Source organism: Somniosus microcephalus, chromosome 10 (assembly GCF_052327205.1).
Source record: "Somniosus microcephalus isolate GS21.2 chromosome 10, FLI_Smic_1.0, whole genome shotgun sequence".
Lineage (NCBI taxonomy): Eukaryota > Metazoa > Chordata > Chondrichthyes > Squaliformes > Somniosidae > Somniosus > Somniosus microcephalus.
Genome location: NC_140996.1, coordinates 166,439,362 through 166,458,892, shown reverse-complemented (window position 1 = coordinate 166,458,892; position 19,531 = coordinate 166,439,362). Strand labels below are relative to the sequence as shown.

At 45.7% G+C, this 19,531-nt stretch overlaps 1 protein-coding gene across 1 annotated transcript in view; it reads left to right on the top strand.

The window, feature by feature from the left end:
* Positions 1 to 874: 874 nt before the first annotated feature.
* Positions 875 to 19,531, top strand: part of poglut3 (protein O-glucosyltransferase 3) — a 30,829-nt gene continuing 12,172 nt past the window's right edge. Inside the window, exons 1-5 of the mRNA XM_085999102.1 lie at positions 875 to 1,147; positions 1,673 to 1,870; positions 9,001 to 9,281; positions 9,387 to 9,597; positions 18,222 to 18,418. Of these exons, the coding sequence (XP_085855228.1) occupies positions 940 to 1,147; positions 1,673 to 1,870; positions 9,001 to 9,281; positions 9,387 to 9,597; positions 18,222 to 18,418 (1,095 nt within the window). The 5' untranslated portion in view covers positions 875 to 939. The remainder of the gene's footprint in view (positions 1,148 to 1,672; positions 1,871 to 9,000; positions 9,282 to 9,386; positions 9,598 to 18,221; positions 18,419 to 19,531) is intronic.

Here is a 19,531-nt window from a genome sequence, read left to right as displayed (position 1 = left end):
CTCGCCCCTATCTCTATAACCTCCTCTAGCCCTACAACCTTCTGAGATCTCTGCACTCCTCCAATTCTGGCCTCTTGCGTATACCCGAATTCCACCATTGGCAGCCGTGCCTTCAGCTACCTGGGCTGTAAGCACTGGAATTCCCTCTGTAAGCCGCCTCTCCTCATATCTCTCCTCCTGTAAGACGCTCCTTAAAACATAACTCTTTGACTAAGTTTTTGGTCACCTGCCCTAATATGTCCTTACCTGTCTCGGTGTAAAATTTTGTTTGATTCTTTTAGTTAAAGGATGATTAAATCGTCAAACGGGAACACATAAACCATAAGTGCCCCATTTTTAGAGGGGCACAAACATAAGTTTCAAATTATGACAAAACTAACTTAAATAAAAACTTATAAAATTATAATTTTGTTCTCTTTATCCACAAAACACTCCAGTCCCTCTGGTGCCCAACAGTCGCAGAAAGTCTCAAGCGTACCGATCGACACCGTGTGCTCCATTCTCCAGGGCGCGGACATAGCAGCAGAACACTCTCCATGCCAGACCCCCAACGGAACAGGGTAGGGCTCCCGCGTGGGGACCCTCCAATGGGTCCCCCGCCTCTGCCAGACGGCAGGATGGAACACCCGGTCATGCCCAGATGGGACACTATAAATTCTGTTTGATAACGCTCCTATGAAGCGCCTTGGGACGTTTTTACTATGTTAAAGGTGCTATATAAATGCAAGTTGCTGGTGTTCGGTTCGGCTCCACCGGGGATCCGTTCCAGGTTTTGCTTTCATTCGGACGCGAGGACCTGGTTTCCCCGCAGCCATTGGGGTTTCCGCACTCCAATCATACGCGGCCAACGATCTTGAACAGCCCCGGGTGGGATTGAAGTTTTGGGCGGGGTGCTGTGGGCTGTAAATGCATTCGCTGTAAATTGAAGCACATAGAAAAATGCATCGGGCGCGGCTGCGTTTGTTCTGGGTGCTTTCAGTGTGGTTGGTTTTTATGGCTTCTGTTTGTAAAACAGGAGAAGAGGAAGTAAGTGCAGGAAAAAGTTTGGTGTGGGGGCCAGGTCTGAGGGCTGATGTTGTGCTGCCGGTTCGATATTTCTATATCCAGGCAGTTACCTCCACAGGAGAAAATGTTACATATTCTCCCGGTATGTAGATTGTTCCTTGTTATTGTTTGGGCATTTTGAACCATTTTGTTCACTTCCAGTTAACAACACGGTCATTAGTTTTGGATCTGCTGCTATGATGAACTTTTGTAACTTTATTGGTTGTAGCATTTCTATGCAGCCAGGTGCAGGTTAAGTTCATTAAAGTCCAGCACTACCGTCGTAATTGTTGAGCATTTCTGTCCGCATTGTTTTGCGTCTGCCCTATTGTACAAAAATAGAATAGATTCCCCACATCAAATTATAACGGAACCATGAGTATTAACAGACATCTGGGAGTGATTTAAAGATTGTAATCAAATTTCTGAGCTCACGTGTTTGTGTAAATTAAAAACCACTCTGGATGTGGATTTTCTGCTGAGACTTTCCTCTGGAGCAAACAGCCCCTCTTATAAAATGACAGGATTATAACTGTGTTCTTTGGATACTTTTTTTAAACATGTACATTTATATTGTATAGTAGGAGAAATGGAAAACTGAAGTCACTCATTTGCCCTTTTAATTCAGGAAGTAATACATTCCATGTGGCAATCAAAGTGCTATCCTCCAGAGAACATGTTCGCCGTTATGTACCTGCACCCTTGGATCGAAATGATGGAACGTTTCTTATGAGGTATCGAATGTATGGAACTGCCATTGAGGGGCTAAAGATTGAAGTATTTCATCAAGGTCAACATGTAGGCCAGTCTCCATATATTTTAAAAGGTAAATTCTGATAAGCCCTTGGATATAGGAGTTGTGGGAAATCAGTAGAGTGAGAAAATATCTTGGTGAGTAGAGGTTGACCTGAACTGGAGCTCGGCACTGAAATATAGTTGACTTGAAGCTACTTTGAGTATGATGATTGTTTTCAGTCCATGTAATATGGTAGGATAGTGGAACCACTGTAGAGTGGATTGCATGATGAGAGGGGGAGGGTACTGGAAACCACAGATGAGTTATTGAGCTTCAGAAGTAGTTGGAGACACTCTGCATAATAAAGGAGTTGTAGGGGTCCTGGAATGCACATTCTTGAGGTGGCTCTGGAGCAAGAGGCAGCTCCACAGAAATTATGGGTTTAACCTTAACTTAACCAGCATTAATGTCCTCTCAAGCTAAACTGACTGGGAGGAAGGGCTAAGAATAAGTATAGTGAAGGGTAAAACATTCCAAAGTAATAAGTTCATAGTGGGATATGGAAAGACTCTCAGAGGGCAGAAAAGAGAGGTTAAGGAAAGATACAATGAAGGAGAGAATAAACAACAACAAAAATGCATTGTTAGTGTTTATATACAAATGTGTAAAGCATTAGAAATAGTCATGGAGCTAGAGGCACTATTTAGAATGGAGGGGCATGACATTGCTTTGCAGAAATCTGCCTTCATCCAGGGTGAGATTTGGAACCAAATATTTTTGGCTATAAAATTTCATGGAATGAATAAGGATAAAAGGGAGGAGAAATGACTGTGTTACTTAAAAATGGGAATACAGCCAAAGAAAGGAATGTTTTTTTTTAATTGATGGTGCTCAGAAGGAGTCTGTCTGGGTAGAATTAATAAACAATAAAGGATGTGTTATCACATTGCAAGTTCATTATAGACTTCCAAATAGTGGGGGAGAAATGTATGATGAGAATTATAGGCAATTCTGAAAGGTTTACAGTAGTAATAATTAAAGTAATGGAAGATTTTAGCTATCCTAATGTAGATTGGGCTAAGGTAAATGATTGTGGTGAAAGTGGGGAGGGATTTTTAGACTGCATTCTGAAGTGTTTCTGTAATAATCAGTATATTTGTGTCCAAGGGAGGGATATAATGCTAGAGGTGGTCTTGGCAAGTAAGTAACCTGAAGGCAGGAGAACACTTGGGTAATAATAATATATAACATCTAACTTTTTCACATTTAAAATAGAGAAAGTTACTGAAACTTGAGTGGATGAATTACAGAAAATTATAGTTTGTATGTAGGGGACCTGAGGGAAGCTAGAGAAGAAACAGTAAAGACTCTGGCCATAATTTTCAAAAATTCTGTGGAAAGTAAAATTTTGCCAGTAGAGCAGGGAGTGCTCCTGGTGTCCTGGCCAATATTTATTCCTCAATCAGCATCAATAAAAAACGATTATCTGGTCATTTATCTTATTGGTCTTTGTAGGGCCTTGTATGCAAATTGGCTGCCATGCTTACCCACATTGCAACATTGACTACACTTCAAAAATATTGCATTGGTTGTGAAGCGCTTTGGGACATTTGAGGTCATGACAGGTGCTATACAAATGCTTTTCTTTTACTTACTCTTCTTCCCTTCCTTTCTTTTAGTTCTTTCCTTTATTTTCTTTCCTTTCCCTTCCTTCCTTCCATCCTTCCTTTTCCCTTCCTTTCCTGTCCTTCTCATTCCATTTTTTCCTTCCTTCCTTTCCTGTTCCTTAGTCAAACAGGTGGGTTTTAAGGAGAGGAAAGGGAGGTGGAGAAGCAGAGAAGAAATTCCAGAGCATGGGCCTCCAGGTGGCTGAAGGTATGGTCGTCAATGGTGGGGTGAAGGAAGAAAAGGATGCACAATGGGCCAGAGTCACAGGAAAAAGAGCTCTGGGGGTGGATGTTGCGCTGAAGGAGTTTTCAGAGATAGGGAGGGGTGAGACCATGAGGGGACTTAAACACAAGGATGAGAATTTTAAATTGGAGGCATTGGGAGAACCATTGGGAGAACCAGTGTAAGTCAGCAAGGGCAGCAATGATGGGCGAGTGGGACTTGGTATAGGATACAGGCAGCAGAGTTTGGATGAGCTTGTTTATGGAGTGTGGAGGGTGGGAGATCTTCCAGGAGAGCTTTGGAATCGTTGAGTTTGGAGGTGGCAAAGGCATGGATGAGATACAGTAGCAGATGGGCTGAGGTAGAGGTGGAGGCGGGTGATAGAGGTCTTTGTGGTGGAAAGGAGCTAGAGAGGATATGGGTTTGGAAGCTCAGCGCAGGGTTGAATAGGATGTTGAGGTTGAGGATGTCCTATTCAACCTGATGCATTAGCTTGTGAGGGGGATGAAATCTGTGGTATGGGTATGAATTTGTGGTGGTGGCTGAAGATGATGGCTTCGGTCTTCCCAAAGTTTAACCAGAGGAAACTGTGGCTCAATACTAGACGTAAGAACATAAGAGCAGGAATAGGCCACTTGGCCCCTCGAGCCTGCTCCGCCATTCAATAAGATCATGGCTGATCTTGGGCTCAAAGCCACTTCCCTGCCCGCTCCCCATAACCCTTCACTCCCTTATCTTGAAAAAATCTATCTCCATCTTAAATGTATTTAATGACGCAGCCTTCACAGCTCTCTGCGGCAGAGAATTCCACAGGTTTACGATCCTCAGAGAAGAAATTCCTCCTCATCTCAGTTCTAAAAGGGCGACCCTTTATTCTGAAACTATGCCCCTGAGTTCTAGATTTCCCCACGAGGGGAAACATCCTGTCTGCATCTACCTTGTCGAGCCCCCTCAGTATCTTTTATGTTTCAATAAGATCACCTCTCATTCTTCTAAATTCCAATTCTTCTAAATTCCAATGAGTATAGGCCCATAAGTAGTCTGACTGAATAGAGGCAGTGGAGAAGTAGAATTGGATGTTGTCAGTACACATGTCGAAGCTGACCCCTTGTCTTTGGGTGATGTCGCCGAGGTGCAGCATGTAGATGAGTGGGCCAATGATAAGATCTGTGGGTGTTTGTGGGGGTGGGGTGGGGGGGGCGGTGGGAAGAGAATACTTTGGCTATGATCAGATAAGTAAGTGTAGAACCAAGTGAGGGCAGTCCCGCTGAGCTGAGCAATGGAGGCGATACGTTGGAGAAGGATGATGTGGTTGACCGTATCAAAGGCTGCAGTGTGGTCGAGGAGAGAAAATACTCTATATAGTCACCTGGTCTGGATGGGATGCATCCTAGGTTACTGAAGGAAGTAAGGGTGGAGGTTCTGGCCACAATCTTCAAATTCTTCTTGGATATCGGGGTGGTGCCAAAGGTCTGGAGGATTGCAATTGTTACACCCCTGTTTAAAAAAGGGGAGTGGGATAAACCCGGCAACTACAGGCCAGTCAGCCTAACGTCAGTGGTATGGAACCTTTTAAAGACAATAATCCTGGACAAAATTAATTGGGATTTGGAAAAGTATGGGCTGATGAATGAAAATCAGCAACGATTTGTTAAGGGCAAATTGTGTTTGACTATCTTGATCGAGTTCTTTGAAGTAAAGGAGGGGATTGATGAGGGTAGTGTGGTTGATGTGTATATGGACTTTCAAAAGGCGTTTAACAAAGTACCACATAATAGACTTGTTAGCAAAATTAAAGTCGATGGGATTAATGGGACAGTGGCAGCATGGAAACAAAATTGGCTAAGGGACAGAAGGCAGAGTAGTGGTGAACAGTTGTTTTTCAGACTGGAGGGAGGTATACAGTGGTGTTCCCCAGGAGTCTGTGTTAGGACCACTGCTCTTTTTGATGTATGTTAATGACCTAGTCTTGGGTATACAAAGTCAAAGTTTGCAGATAACATGAAACTCGGAAATGTAGTAAACAGTGAGGATAGCAACAGACTTCAGGAGGACATATTGACTAGTGAACATAGAAGATGGGAGCGGGAGTAGGCCATTTAATGAGATCACGGCTGATCATTCAAATTCAGGACCCAGTCCCTGCTTTCTCCCCATATCCCTTGATCCCTTTAGCTTTAAGAAATATATTTAACTCCTTCTTGAATATATTTAATGAATTGGCCTCCACTGCCTTCTGTGGTAGAGAATTCCACAGGTTCACCACTCTCTGGGTGAAGAAATTCCTCCTCATCTCTGTCCTAAATGGCTTACCCCTTACCCTTAGACTGTGACCCCTGGTTCTAGACTCCCCGGCCATCGGGAACATCCTTCCTGCATCTAGTCTGTCTAGTCCTGTTAGAATTTTATAAGTTTCAATGTGATCCCCTCTCATTTTTCTAAACTCCAGCGAATATAAGCCCAATCTCTCCTTGTATGTCATTCCTGCCATCCCAGGTATCAGTCTGGTGAATCTTCGCTGCACTCCCTCTATGGCAAGAACATCCTTCCTCAGATAAGGCGACCAAAACTGCACACAATACTCAAGGTGTGGTCTCACCAAGGCCCTGTACAACTGCAGCAAGACATCCTTTCTCCTGTACTCGAATCCTCTCGCTATGAAGGCCAACATACCATTTGCCTTCTTAACCGCCTGCATGCTTACCTTCAGCGACTGGTGCACAATGACACCCAGGTCTCACTGCACTTCCCCTTCTCCCAATCTATTGCCGTTCAGATAATCTGCCTTCCTGTTTTTGCCACCGAAGTGGATAACCTCGCATTTATCCACATTATACTGCATCTGCCATGCATCTTCCCAATCACCCAACCTGTCCAAATCATACTGGAGTTTCTCTGCATCCTCCTCGCAGCACACACGCCCACCCAGCTTTGTCGTCTGCAAACTTGGAGATATTACATCTAGTTCCCTCGTCTAGATCATTAATATATATTGTGAATAGCTGGGGTCCTAGCACCAATCCCTGCGGTACCCCACTGGTCACTGCCTGCCACTCTGAAAAGGACCTGTTTATTCCAACTCTTTGCATCCTGTCTGCCAACCAGTTCTCTCTCCAAGTCAGTACCTTGCCCCCAATCCCATGTGCCTTAACTTTACACGCTAATCTCTTATGTGGGACCTTATCGAAAGCCTTCTGAAAGTCCAAATACACCACATCCACTGGTTCTCCCTTATCTATTCTACCAGTTACATCCTCAAAAAATTTCAGTAGATTAGTCAAGCGCGATTTACCTTTTTGTTAATCCATGTTGACTTTGTCCGATCCTGTCACTGTTTTCCAAGTGTTCTGCTATTGCATGAAATGGGCAGACACATGGCAAATGATATTTAACACAAATGTGTGAAGTGATGCGTTTTGGTTGGAAGAATGAGAATACTAAATTGTACAATTTTAAAGAGGGTGCAGGAAAAGAGATCTCTGGGTGTATGTACACAAATCTTTGAAGGTGGCAGGACAAGTTGAGATGGCTGTTTTATATATTTTTTTAAATCCTTGGCTTTATTAAGAGTAGTAGAATACAAAAGCAAGGAAGTTATGTTAAATCTTTATGAAACACTGGTTAGGTGTATTGTGTTCAATTCTGGGCACCAAACTTCAGGAAGGATGTCAAGACCTTGGAGAGGGTACAATAGAGATTTACTAGAATGGTATCAGGAATCAGGGACTTCAGTTATGTAGAGAAGCTGGGGCTGTTCTTGGAGTGGAGAAAGTTAAGAGATTTGATGGAGATGTTCAAAATCATGAAAGGTTTTGATAGAGTAAATAAGAAACTGTTTCCAGTGGCAGAAGGGTCAGTAATCAGAGGACACATTTAGTGATTGGCAAAAAAACCAGAAGTTGACATGAAGAAACTTTTTTTTAACGCAGCGAGTTGTCGTGATCTGGAATGCACTGCTTGACAGGGTGGTGGAGACAGATTCAATAGTAACATTCAAAAGGGAATTGGATAAATACTTGAAGGGAAAAAATTTACAGGGCTATGGGGAAAGAGCAGGGGAGTGGGACTATTTGGATAGCTCTACCAAAGAGGAGGCACAGACTATTCTATGGTTTCATTCGTGACTTTGATTAGGACCACTTCAGTGCTGTGGTTGGGGGGTGGAATCATAATGGAGAGATTCAAACATGGAGTTGTGGGAAAGATGGTCATGGATTTGGGAGGTGACAACGCCATCAAAGACTTTGGAGATAGGGCGGCAGTTTGCAAGGACCGAGTCAGGGTGGGATTTTTGAGGGGGGAATGACGGTGGTTTTGAAAGTGACTGGTTACCTATTCTCAGGTACTTTCACAGTCAGCTAGCATTCATCCAATTGTTGTTTGTGGGATCTTACGGTGTGCAAAATAATGCTACATTTGCCTACATAATGACTATGCTTCAAAGCAATTAATTGTATGTGAATTGAGTTGAGTTGTTTCTGAGGCACAAAGTTCCATATTAATAGAAGGTTTTTCTTCTGTTCCTGTTGCCTATTGAGCATCTCCCCAGAATACTCCCTCCCAAACAGGAACTGGTTACCTGCAGATTTTATTAGCTGATTGTTCTTTGCAGCCAAGTCTTTATTTACTCTATCCCAAGGATGCTGGTGTCTGGAGTTGAACATTTCAGATGCTGGCAGGGACTTCACGGGCTGAATGTCCTGTTTGTATGCTGTAACCATCTATGATACCTTGTCTTGCAGTACTGCCTCTGGGGGCTCGGAACAGGTGGTTTTACTCCCAGTCTCCAGGGACAAAGTGCCAGTGGCAAGAAATGTAAATGGATGGATGTTGAAACTACCGTGTTATAGCTTTTAGCCTGCTTTACTTTGCTTTTAACATTGCTGGTCTTCTCATTCCTTTCCCCAAATTCAGGGAAGTTCTGTGCCCAGAAATGTAAAGTTGCAGAGATGACTAGGTAATCTTCAGTGCTCTTTTAGTGCCGTGTTCCAGTATTGCTGTAGCTGGAACAGTCCTCTCGCCAACTAGCCTGGGGCAAGTTACTTTCCAGCTGTGGTAAGCTGAAAAACATTTGCAAATTGACAAGTTGCATTATCATTGATTGTTCTGACATAAAAAATACACACGTGTAAGAGTATTCTTTTCATAAAATGTAGTGAACAAGGTACCTTGCAAATCTATGAAAATAGTTTGTTTGAAATCTGCCACAGCATGACTTAATTTTGTGGTGGCTCTTTTTTTAAAAATCAAATTATTTTTGAGTTAATTGTTTGAGGCAATGTGTAATTGCATGTTACGGTAATATGTTGTGTTCCTGCTTCTGTCATCAGGACCAGTTTATCATGAATACTGTTACTGCCCAGAAGAGGAGCCCCAGACATGGAAAGATACTGTATCTTGTCCTGCAAAAGAGGAACAGATTTCTAGCGACTTCACTAATTTTTCCAGTATAGATCTCACACTCCTGCTAGAACAAGTACCAAACCGATTTGGTGATCGAGGAATTGTTCACTACACCATATTAAATAACCAGATTTATCGACGAACCATGGGGCGGTACACTGACTTCAAAATGTTTTCAGATGAAATGCTGCTTTCTTTAGCAAGAAAAGTATGTGTTAATAAAATTACAACCTGAAGAAAATGTTTTCTTTTGTATTTTATTCTGTTACAAAATGGGTCATTGTTCAGTTTGTTTTTTATTTACATTCTTTAGGTTCGTTTGCCCAATGTTGAATTCTATATAAATGTTGGAGATTGGCCACTGGAAACTCGTCAAATGAAGGATAACCCCTTGCCTATCATTTCTTGGTGTGGCTCTGAGGATACTGCAGATATTATCCTTCCAACATATGACATAACACGCTCTACATTAGAAACACTGCGTGGTGTAACAAATGACCTTCTTTCCATTCAAGGACAGACTGGTAGGTTGTTTGCTTATATTTCTGTTCACTGGTATACTTTTACATTAAGTTTCATGAGTGCAATAGAGCTGACCTCTACTGTTGCAGCAGTTTTTTATTTGAAAGTAAGTTACCCATACAGGAGATCATCCCCTTTGCCGAGCATTTATTTGTATGTAGCCTTCTCATTCTCCCATTCCCCTTTTCTTCATTTTTTTTGCACTTGTAAATTGGTCAGTTGTGCAGAGGCTGGAGACTTTCCATTATGCCAAATACAATTGAGGATTAATCAGAGAAATGTGGTCACCATCCTAGTTAGCTCCATCCCCTCTTCCTTGTACCTTAGCCTCAATTTCAGCAGAATTTACCACCCCATCGCCAACCTCTCAAACATGTTGTCACATCCCAAATCTGTGCCCAACTTTTCTGTAACTCCATGCTTGAACCTCTGCAATTGGGTTTCTGTCCCTGCCACGGCACTAAAATGGTCCTAATCAAAGTCACAAATTATATCCTATATGACTGTGACCATGGTGCACTATCCCTCCTCATCCTTCTCTACCTCGCTGCAGCCTTTCATGCAGTTGGCCGCAGCATCCTACTCCAACGCCTCCCTGTTGCTTAGCTGAGTGAGACTTCCTTCACCTAGTTCCACTCTTGCCTATCCGATCGCAGCCAGACAATCTCCTGCAATGTCTTCTCTTCGTGCCCCCACACTTACCTCGAGTCCTCCAAAGGACCCATCCTTGACCCCCCCCTCCTATTTCTCATCTATAAGCTGCCCCTCGGTGACATTATCCAAAGACATGACGTTGGGTTCCACATGAATGCTGATGACACCCTAACACCACCGCTCTAGACTGCTGCACTCTGTTGTTAGACTGCTTGTCCAAGATCTAGTCTTGGATGGGCTGCAGTTTCTTCCAGTTAAACATTAGGAAGACTGAAACCATTGTCTTTGGCCCCCACCACAAACTTTGTTCCCTGGTCACCGAATCCATTCCCTCACCTTGGCCACTGTCTTGGGCTGAACCAGACTCATTGCAACCTTGGCATCCTATTTGACACTGAGCTGAGCATCCAACCACATCCTCCATCACAAATATAGCCTACATCCACCTCCGCAGCATCACCCATCTCTGCAGCTGCCTCAGTTTATCTGCTGCTGAACCCTCATCCATGCTTTTGTTACCTGCAGATTCTACTATTCCAATGCTCTCCTGGCCGACCTCTCATCTTCCACCCTCCATAAACTTGAACTCATCCAAAACTCTGCCCGTATCCTAACCCACACCGGGTCCCGCTCACCCATCATCCCTGTGCTAGCTAGCCTACATTGGCTCCCGGTCCACCAATACCTTGATTTTAAAATTGTCATCCTCATGTTCAAATCCCTCCATGGTCTCCCCTCATCTCTTCCTATCTCTGCAACCATCTCCACCCCTACAATCCTTCAAGAACTTTGCCTTCCTCCAATTCAGGCCTGATGTGTACCCCTCACTCCCTTTGCCCCAACATTCGTGATTGCCTTCAGCCATTTAGGCCCTAAACTCTGGAATCCCTTCTCTAAACTTCTCTCCTTTTTAAGACCCTTCTTAATACTATCTCTTTGACCAAGCTTTTAGTCATTGACCTAATAGCTGCTCCTTTGCTTGGTGCCTATTAAAATCTAATTATGCTCCTGTGAAATGTCTGTTTTTCCCATGTTAGAGGTGCTATATAAATGCAAGTTGGTGTTGACTTTTGTCAAAAACAGTACTCCTTGTGTGCTTTTTGAATAAGGAATATAATCACTGGGTGCTGCTGTTCTCATTATCACTACAGTTCTTTGCATTATTTACTCATTACTATTAAAATTGGTAACCCACTGATCTGATTCTTGGTGCTTTTATACAAACTTTCAAATTCCAGGGTGTTCGAGTGAATTGTTGTATTGTCACTGTGTCATGCCTACCTTTTCCCCCCACCCTCAATGTCTTTGATCTTGATGCTATCGAGGAGAAGCACACAGTAGAGGTGGAGGGAGGTACATTTGGGAGTTCGGTTGTCCAAAGGTCACTTTTGCACACTTAGCTGTTTGTTAGAGCATTCTGGGATAGGCCAACTAGGTGTGAGTCACATAAGCCACATAAGTATCTGTGGTAAACCACTGTTATTGTTTTCATTGTTGTTCACTACTGTTATCGTTATTGCACATTGTTACCTCTTGCTACTCACTGTGTACCAATGCATGCCTCAGCTGGCTCCGCCTACATGACCTGGTATAAAGGTGGCTGCCCGGCAACCCACTTCCTTCTTGGAACCAGTCGTCCACGAGAGGCATGCTCTGTTCTTTAGTTAATAAAAACCTTTTCATTACTTTCCTAATTCATCGCCTTTTATGGAGTAATTGATAAGCGTATCAATTTTATTAATTAAAATGTCTGGAACTGAGCAGCAACAACAGCAGGCGTTGCTGCGAGCCCTCAGACCAGCATGCCTGGATCTCGACCCCCAAGCGGCGGGTTCATCTACCAATTTCGAACACTGGCTGAGCTGCTTTGAATCCTTCCTAGAAGCCTCCGCCGTGACATTGGAGGAGAACAAATTAAAAGTCCTGACAGCCCAGGTGAGCCCTCAAGTATATACACTCATCCGGGACGCTACTACGTACACGGCGGCTCTCGACCTACTAAAAGGGCAATACACGCGCCCAGTGAATACGATTTACGCCAGACACCTCCTGGGATCCCGCAGGCAGCAACCGGGGGAATCGGTAGAGGCATTTTTACGGGCGTTACAGATGCTCTGCAGGGACTGCGACTATAAGGCGGTAACAGCTGCAGCGCACGTGGAGGGACTTACCTGTGATGCCTTCGTTAAGGGCCTCCAGTCCGACTACTCCCAGCAGAGACTGCTCGAAAGCAAGGAGCTCGACCTGAAGACGGCCGTAGCCCTCGCGCTCTCACTAGATGCGGCCCACCGAAACCTCGAAGCATACGCACGTAACGGGGCCGCGCCATGGTCATCGCGACCTTGGGACATGGGACCGCCGCCCCCGGTACCAACTACTGCAGCGATGTCCCGAAAGCAACCGGGACCGCTGCCCCGGTACCAACTACTGCAACGATGTCCCGTAACCAGGCCCAAAAATGCTATTTCTGTGGCCCATTAAAACACCCCAAAGCGTGCTGCCCGGCGAAGACCGCTACCTGCTCTGGCTGCGGGAAGAAAGGCCATTACGCCAACGCCAGCAGCGCCGCGTGTGAACCGTGGGGGCAGCCATCTTCTCCGCCATTTTGTGCACCTCCGGCCGCGTGGGGATCGGAATCATGGCCGCCGCCATTTTGCCCGCCGCACTAAACCGCCAATTTGTCTCCGGACTCGACCACCGTCTCGTCGGACGACCATATCAGCTCACTCGGCCACACACTGGCCTCCGTTACGCTGGATCAAGCCCTCCCTCATCATCTGTCCAGGTCCATGATGGACATTACGGTAAACGGCCGCGCCACTACTTGCCTGTTTGACAGCGGGAGCACGGAGAGTTTTATTCACCCTGACACGGTGCGTAGCCACTCCCTCACGGTCCTGCCAACGCGCCATCGGATTTCTATGGCGTCCAAGTCCCATTCAACGGACGTCGGCGGCTATTGTGTGGTGACCCTTTCGGTTAGGGGCACTGAATATAAAAATTTTAAACTCCTTGTCCTGCCCCGTCTTTGCGCTGCCATTCTGCTAGGGTTGGATTTTCAGTGCCACCTCAAAAGTGTCACATTGGCATACGGTGGACCCCTTCCCCCACTCTCAGTCTGCAACCAACAGCTTTTAAATCGCCCGCCGTGCACCACTTGCAGCCTTTCCACACTCAAAGTCCCCGTCTCTTTTCCCCCCCCCCCCCCCTTGTTCGCTAACCTCACCCGCGACTGTAAACCCATCGCTACCAAGAGCAGGCGGTACAGCGCCGGGGACAGAGCTTTTATTAGCGCTGAGGTGGAGCGACTCCTGAAGGAGGGCATTATCGAAGGGAGCACCAGCCCATGGCGAGCCCAGGTTGTAGTCGTTAAGACCGCCGATAAACGCCGCCTGGTCATCGACTACAGCCAAACCATAAACCGGTACACCCAGCTGGACGCATACCCCCTTCCCCGCATATCTGATATGGTCAACCAGATCGCGCAATACAGGGTATTCTCCACCATTGACCTTAAGTCAGCATACCACCAACTCCCTATCCGCCATGAGGACCACCAGTATACTGCCTTCGAGGCAAACGGCCACCTCTACCACTTCCTTAGGGTCCCCTTCGGCGTCACCAACGGGGTTTCGGTCTTCCAAAGGGAGATGGACCGGATGGTTGACCAGAACGCGCTGCAGGCCACCTTTCCCTATCTGGATAACGTCACCATCTGCGGCCACGACCAGCAGGACCATGACGTTAATCTAGCGAAATTCCTCCGTACGGCCCAGCGGCTGAATCTAACATACAATAAAGAGAAATGTATGTTTCACACCACGCGCCTTGCCATCTTCGGCTGCGTAGTGGAGAACGGAGTCATCGGGCCCGACCCCGACAGAATGCGCCCCCTTATGGAGCTCCCCCTCCCCCACTGCCTAAAAGCACTGAAGAGATGCCTGGGGTTTTTCTCTTACTATGCTCAGTGGGTGCCCAACTATGCGGACAAAGCCAGACCCCTCATCAAGTCCACCTCCTTCCCCCTGACATCAGAGGCGGGTGCTGCCTTCACTCTTATCAAGAGTGATATTGCGAAGGCCACAATGCACGCAGTGGATGAGTCCATCCCTTTCCAAGTGGAGAGTGATGCATCCGACTTCGCCCTAGCTGCAACCCTTAACCAGGCGGTTAACCCTTAACCCTCCAGGGCCCCGAGATTCGACACTCCTCTGTCGAAAAGGAGGCCCAGGTTATTGTGGAAGCGGTGCGACACTGGAGGCATTACCTGGCCGGAAAACGATTTACCCTTCTCACTGACCAGCGTTCAGTTGCTTTTATGTTCAATAATAAGCAGAGGGGCAAAATCAAGAATGACAAGATCTTGAGGTGGAGAATTGAACTTTCCACCTACAATTACGATATCTTGTACCGGCCCGGGAAACTCAATGAGCCCCCAGATGCTCTATCACGAGGTACATGCGCCAACGCGCAAGTTGATAGACTGCGGACCCTCCACAATGACCTCTGCCACCCCGGGGTCACCAGATTCTGCCACTTCATTAAGTCCCGCAACCTGCCCATCTCCATCGAGGAGGTCAGAACTATGACCAGGAACTACCAAATCTGTGCCGAATGCAAACCGCATTTTTATAGGCCAGACAGAGCAAGCCTGATCAAGGCCACTCGCCCCTTCGAGCACTTGAGCATCGACTTTAAGGGGCCCCTCCCTTCTTCTGACCGCAACGTGTACTTCCGCAACATTGTCGATGAGTACTCCCGTTTCCTGTTTGCCATCCCTTGCCCAGACATGACCAGTACCACGGTCATCAAATGTCTGAATGACCTCTTCGCCTTGTTCGGGTTCCCCAGCTATATACATAGCGACCGGGGCTCATCTTTCATGAGCGACGAACTTCGTCAGTACCTGCTCGCGAGAGGTATTGCTACGAGCAGTACCACCAGCTACAACCCCCGGGGGAACGGCCAGGTGGAAAGAGAGAACGCGACGGTTTGGAAGGCCGTCCTCTTAGCCTTAAAATCTAAGGGCCTTCCGACCTCTCGCTGGCAGGAGGCCCTCCCTGCGGCGCTCCACTCCATCCGGTCACTACTTTGTACTGCCACTAATGCCACCCCTCATGAGCAAATGTTCGTTTTCCCCAGGAAGTCCACATCGGGAACCTCGCTACCGACATGGCTGACTTCTCCTGGGCCCATCCTACTGCGGAGGCACGTGAGGACCCATAAAACGGACCCTCTGGTCGAGAGGGTGAACCTCCTACACGCCAACCCCCAGTATGACTACGTGGCATACCCAGACGGGCGGGAGGACACGGTCTCCATACGAGACCTCGCACCCTCGGGCGCCCCTGAATCACCACCATTATTATCCACCACTTTTCTCCCAACCCAACCCCTGTAGACGGCATGCCGGAGCCCCAGGACCCTTCGTCGACCACTCAGACACCAGACTCGACGTTGGATACTGCAGCACCGCCGCCGCTGCTACGACGATCAGTACGGCATACAAGGCCTCCTGATAGACTTACCTACACGAACTTTTAGTACACTTCACCCCGCCGGACTCAATTTTAAACAAGGGGTGAATGTGGTAAACCACTGTTATTGTTTTCATTGTGCAATAACGATAACAGTAGTGAACAACATTGTTACCTCTTGCTACTCACTGTGTACCAATGCATGCCTCAGCTGGCTCCGCCTGCATGACCTGGTATAAAGGTGGCTGCCCGGCAACCCACTTCCTTCTTGGAACCAGTCGTCCACGAGAGGCATGCTCTGTTCTTTAGTTAATAAAAACCTTTTCATTACTTTCCTAATTCATCGCCTTTTATGGAGTAATTGATAAGCGTATCAGTATCATGTTCATTGTTCCTTCTAGATTGTTACATAAATTGTACCAAAAAAACTACACTTTGGCAGAATACTACTGCTAGAATAGTTCCTTGTTTGAACATCCTGTGCTGAGCAATTGTACGGTTGCAGGCATAAAAAGAGCCATTATATTTGTTCCTCCTCCCCTAACTATAAGCTATGTAAATTATAGCGAAGGGCATTATAATTACATTTCAGTTTGCTTGCTATTAATGGTTATTTGTAATCTAGCCATGATTTCCATAGTGAAGTTACCACCATGGAAATCCTGGCCAGCTAATTACAGAAGATATGTGGTCATTCTTTGTGTCTGCTCCAGAAGCTAATTGAACATTCCTGAATTAAGTAAAGAAAAAACTCTCTAAACTAGTTATTAATTCATATTTTTAATTTGTGATCCTGAATATTAAGTTTCTTTTAGATTTAAATGTATTTTAAATAAGTATATTTTGGCCTGGATTTTTGCAGTCAGCGGCAAACAAACGGCGCTTGCCAGTCATTAAACTTGCACTTGCCCACAGAATTTCCCTGGGCTTTTACACTCTGATTTGCAGTTATCAGACAGTCAAAGCAGCACGGTGCCCTCTACGGGGGATCTGGGACCTTTCTCCTTAACCAGTCAGATTGAAGAATCCTCACTGACAAACGCGGAGTCTAAACTAGGAAGTGTTAGTTAGAATATTTAATTCAATGTAAAATCATTTACAGAGAGCAAAATAAAGAGGGGTAAAGAAAGATGAGAGAGATGAGAGACAAAGTGTAAAAATGTTTGTTTTAATTTTTAAAAATCTCCAAAAATAACTAAAATCTGAAGGAATGAGACTCCACACTTTTAAAAGTAAATTTTCAGTGCCAGAGAGGTTGTTTGGCAGTAATTAATACTTACCTGCTGTTTAAAAATTCAATTACACTTGAATGGACAAACCCTAACTCTGGTGTGTTTAGTGGGTAAGTACTGCAACAACACACCCTTCATGTGTTTGAATGCCAAGTTTCTCGGCGCGATACTGTTAGAGCAAAGCTTTTGGAGGAGCAGGGCAACTCGGACGGCATCTTCCTGATTTAACTGGGCATGTGCGGACAGTGGAAGTTGCTGTCCAATTTGCTCCTTAATAACGGTAAGCATAATTAGCCTCACCGTTATTTCTACTGCAAAATCCAGGCCATAGTTTAAATTTAGGTGGAACAATTTCAACAATCCTTGATCCTAATGGATGTATAAGCCATGAAATTGCAGCCAAACCGTTTTTCAGCTGCCAGCTATATAATTTGTCAGTTAATTGTAGGTTGGTTATTAAGCTGCCTAATATAAGCATAAAACAAGATTTCCTGACCTTTTAATGTACAGGAAACTTTCTGGTATCCGGCATGGACGGGACCGACATGGTGCCGGTTCAGCCACAATTCCAGATAACCGAACGCTATAGTGAAAGATACGGACCTTAGAGCTCCGTATGAAGCAACAAACCCTGTTGCGCTGCAGAACAACGTCCACAAGTTGCAAGCGTCTCTGTAGCTTAGCAACAGCTGCAGCCAAACCCTTGCTTTCCTCAATTTGTTGCTGTGCAAGTAATAAAAGTTAGCTGAAACCGACTCCTGAATTTTGCCGGTTAACCGACATTTCCGGTTATTTAGGGGCCGGTTAATCGAAAGTTTCCTGTAATTCTAAGTGTACTTCGTATATTAAGATCTGTTCAGCTTCCTGAAAAGGCTTTGCGCTTTACGTAAATTGTGTAGATTTTATTCTTAACACCTTTTTAGACTTGGCTAATCTCATTTTCAAGCAATGCATTTCAATAAAAATGTGTTCATAAAAATACAACAGTTCCTCAGCTCTACCTTTTTAGAATTCTTTCTGAAAACTCCTCTACCTCTCTAGCTTTCCCCCACCAATCTTAAAAACTTTCTCAAAATGCATCTCTTCAAGCTTTTGGTCACCCCCCTGCTAATCCTTGCATTATGGAAATTATTTTATTGTAACATTTATTAGGATGTAGCTGACACTTTTATTACACATCCCGAGTTACCCTCCGAAGGCACCAAGTCACTAACAGTGTAATTCTAATAACTCAAATTGTTTTTTTTTCTTACAAAATACAAGGTCCTGCCTGGTGCAATAAAACGGAGCAGGCTTTTTGGAGAGGAAGGGACAGCCGAGAGGAGCGGCTAAAACTAGTGAGGATCTCCAGGAACAATCCTGAGCTGTTGGATGCTGGAATAACTGCCTATTTTTTCTTTCGTGAAGAAGAGAAAGTTCTTGGAAAAGCTCAACTGATCAGTTTCTTTGACTTCTTTAAGGTATGATTTGGTGGACAAATAATACAATTTTTTTTTAATTTTAATTTGCAAATTTAGTTGGAAAATGCAATGTTAGAATGCAAAATTGGAGTATCCACATACTATTCCATAGTGGTGGACACTGGTTCAATTTCCCTCATTCTGGCGAATTCCTGATCTCACTCGCATTGGTGTAGAGGGGTGTGGGGTGGAGGGATGGTCATTCATTGGCTTGTAGGCCTATTGGCACAGACCTGGTCACAGATGGTGGATGGACAAGGTGCTTAAAGAAAAATGTTAAACACTATGGCCTAGAAATTCAGTTGGGCGCGCCAGCCGTTAGCGCCTTAGGAGGAGTAGATCTCGAGCGCTAGGCGCTTAGCGCCCTGGCGCAGCGCGATCTGCGCCTCGCCCCAACTTCAGTACACATTTAGCGCCGGCGCAAAGTCTTAGCGCGCGCAGATCATGACGTCATTTACTAGTGCAACGCCCTTTGTGCGCCCCAAACCGGAACTTCACTCGCACCGGCCCATTGTGCGCCGGGCGGCCCTAACGACTGAAGTGGAACGGTACACAGCCGAGCCGGGCCGCGGGGAGCGCTAATTAAAGGGCACTTACCCTGCACTATAAAGGGCCGCCATTTTGCAGCATTCACTCTTGTGCAACGGTTTTTTGGACAGAGACCAAGGAGGAGAGCTTACTGGTTTGGACCAACACTAGGACAGGTATTTTTGGCTCAGGCCAGAGCTTAGCAATTATCTTTGCCTTCATTGAGAGCTCAGTGTTTGCCAGCATATAATGGGGGCTGCATTGGGTGGCAACGCTGACTTTCAGCCTTATGCCAGAAGGGCTTACAGACGCCGTGAGAGAGTGGCAGCCCTGGCTAGACGCAGAGGGGGCAGCAGGCGTCGCCAACTGAGGCCTTACCCACCCAGGGTATACCGCCAGCAGACCTCCTATCTGACCATGTCTGCCGCGATGTGTGTTAGGAGGCTGCGATTCAGAAGGGAGGTGGTTGCAGACATCTGCTGGCTGCTTCAGAGAGATCTGCAGCCACAGCTGATGCGCAGGACGTCTGTCGGTGGCAGTGAAGGTGACGGTGGCTCTCAACTTCTATGCCACCGGCTCCTTCCA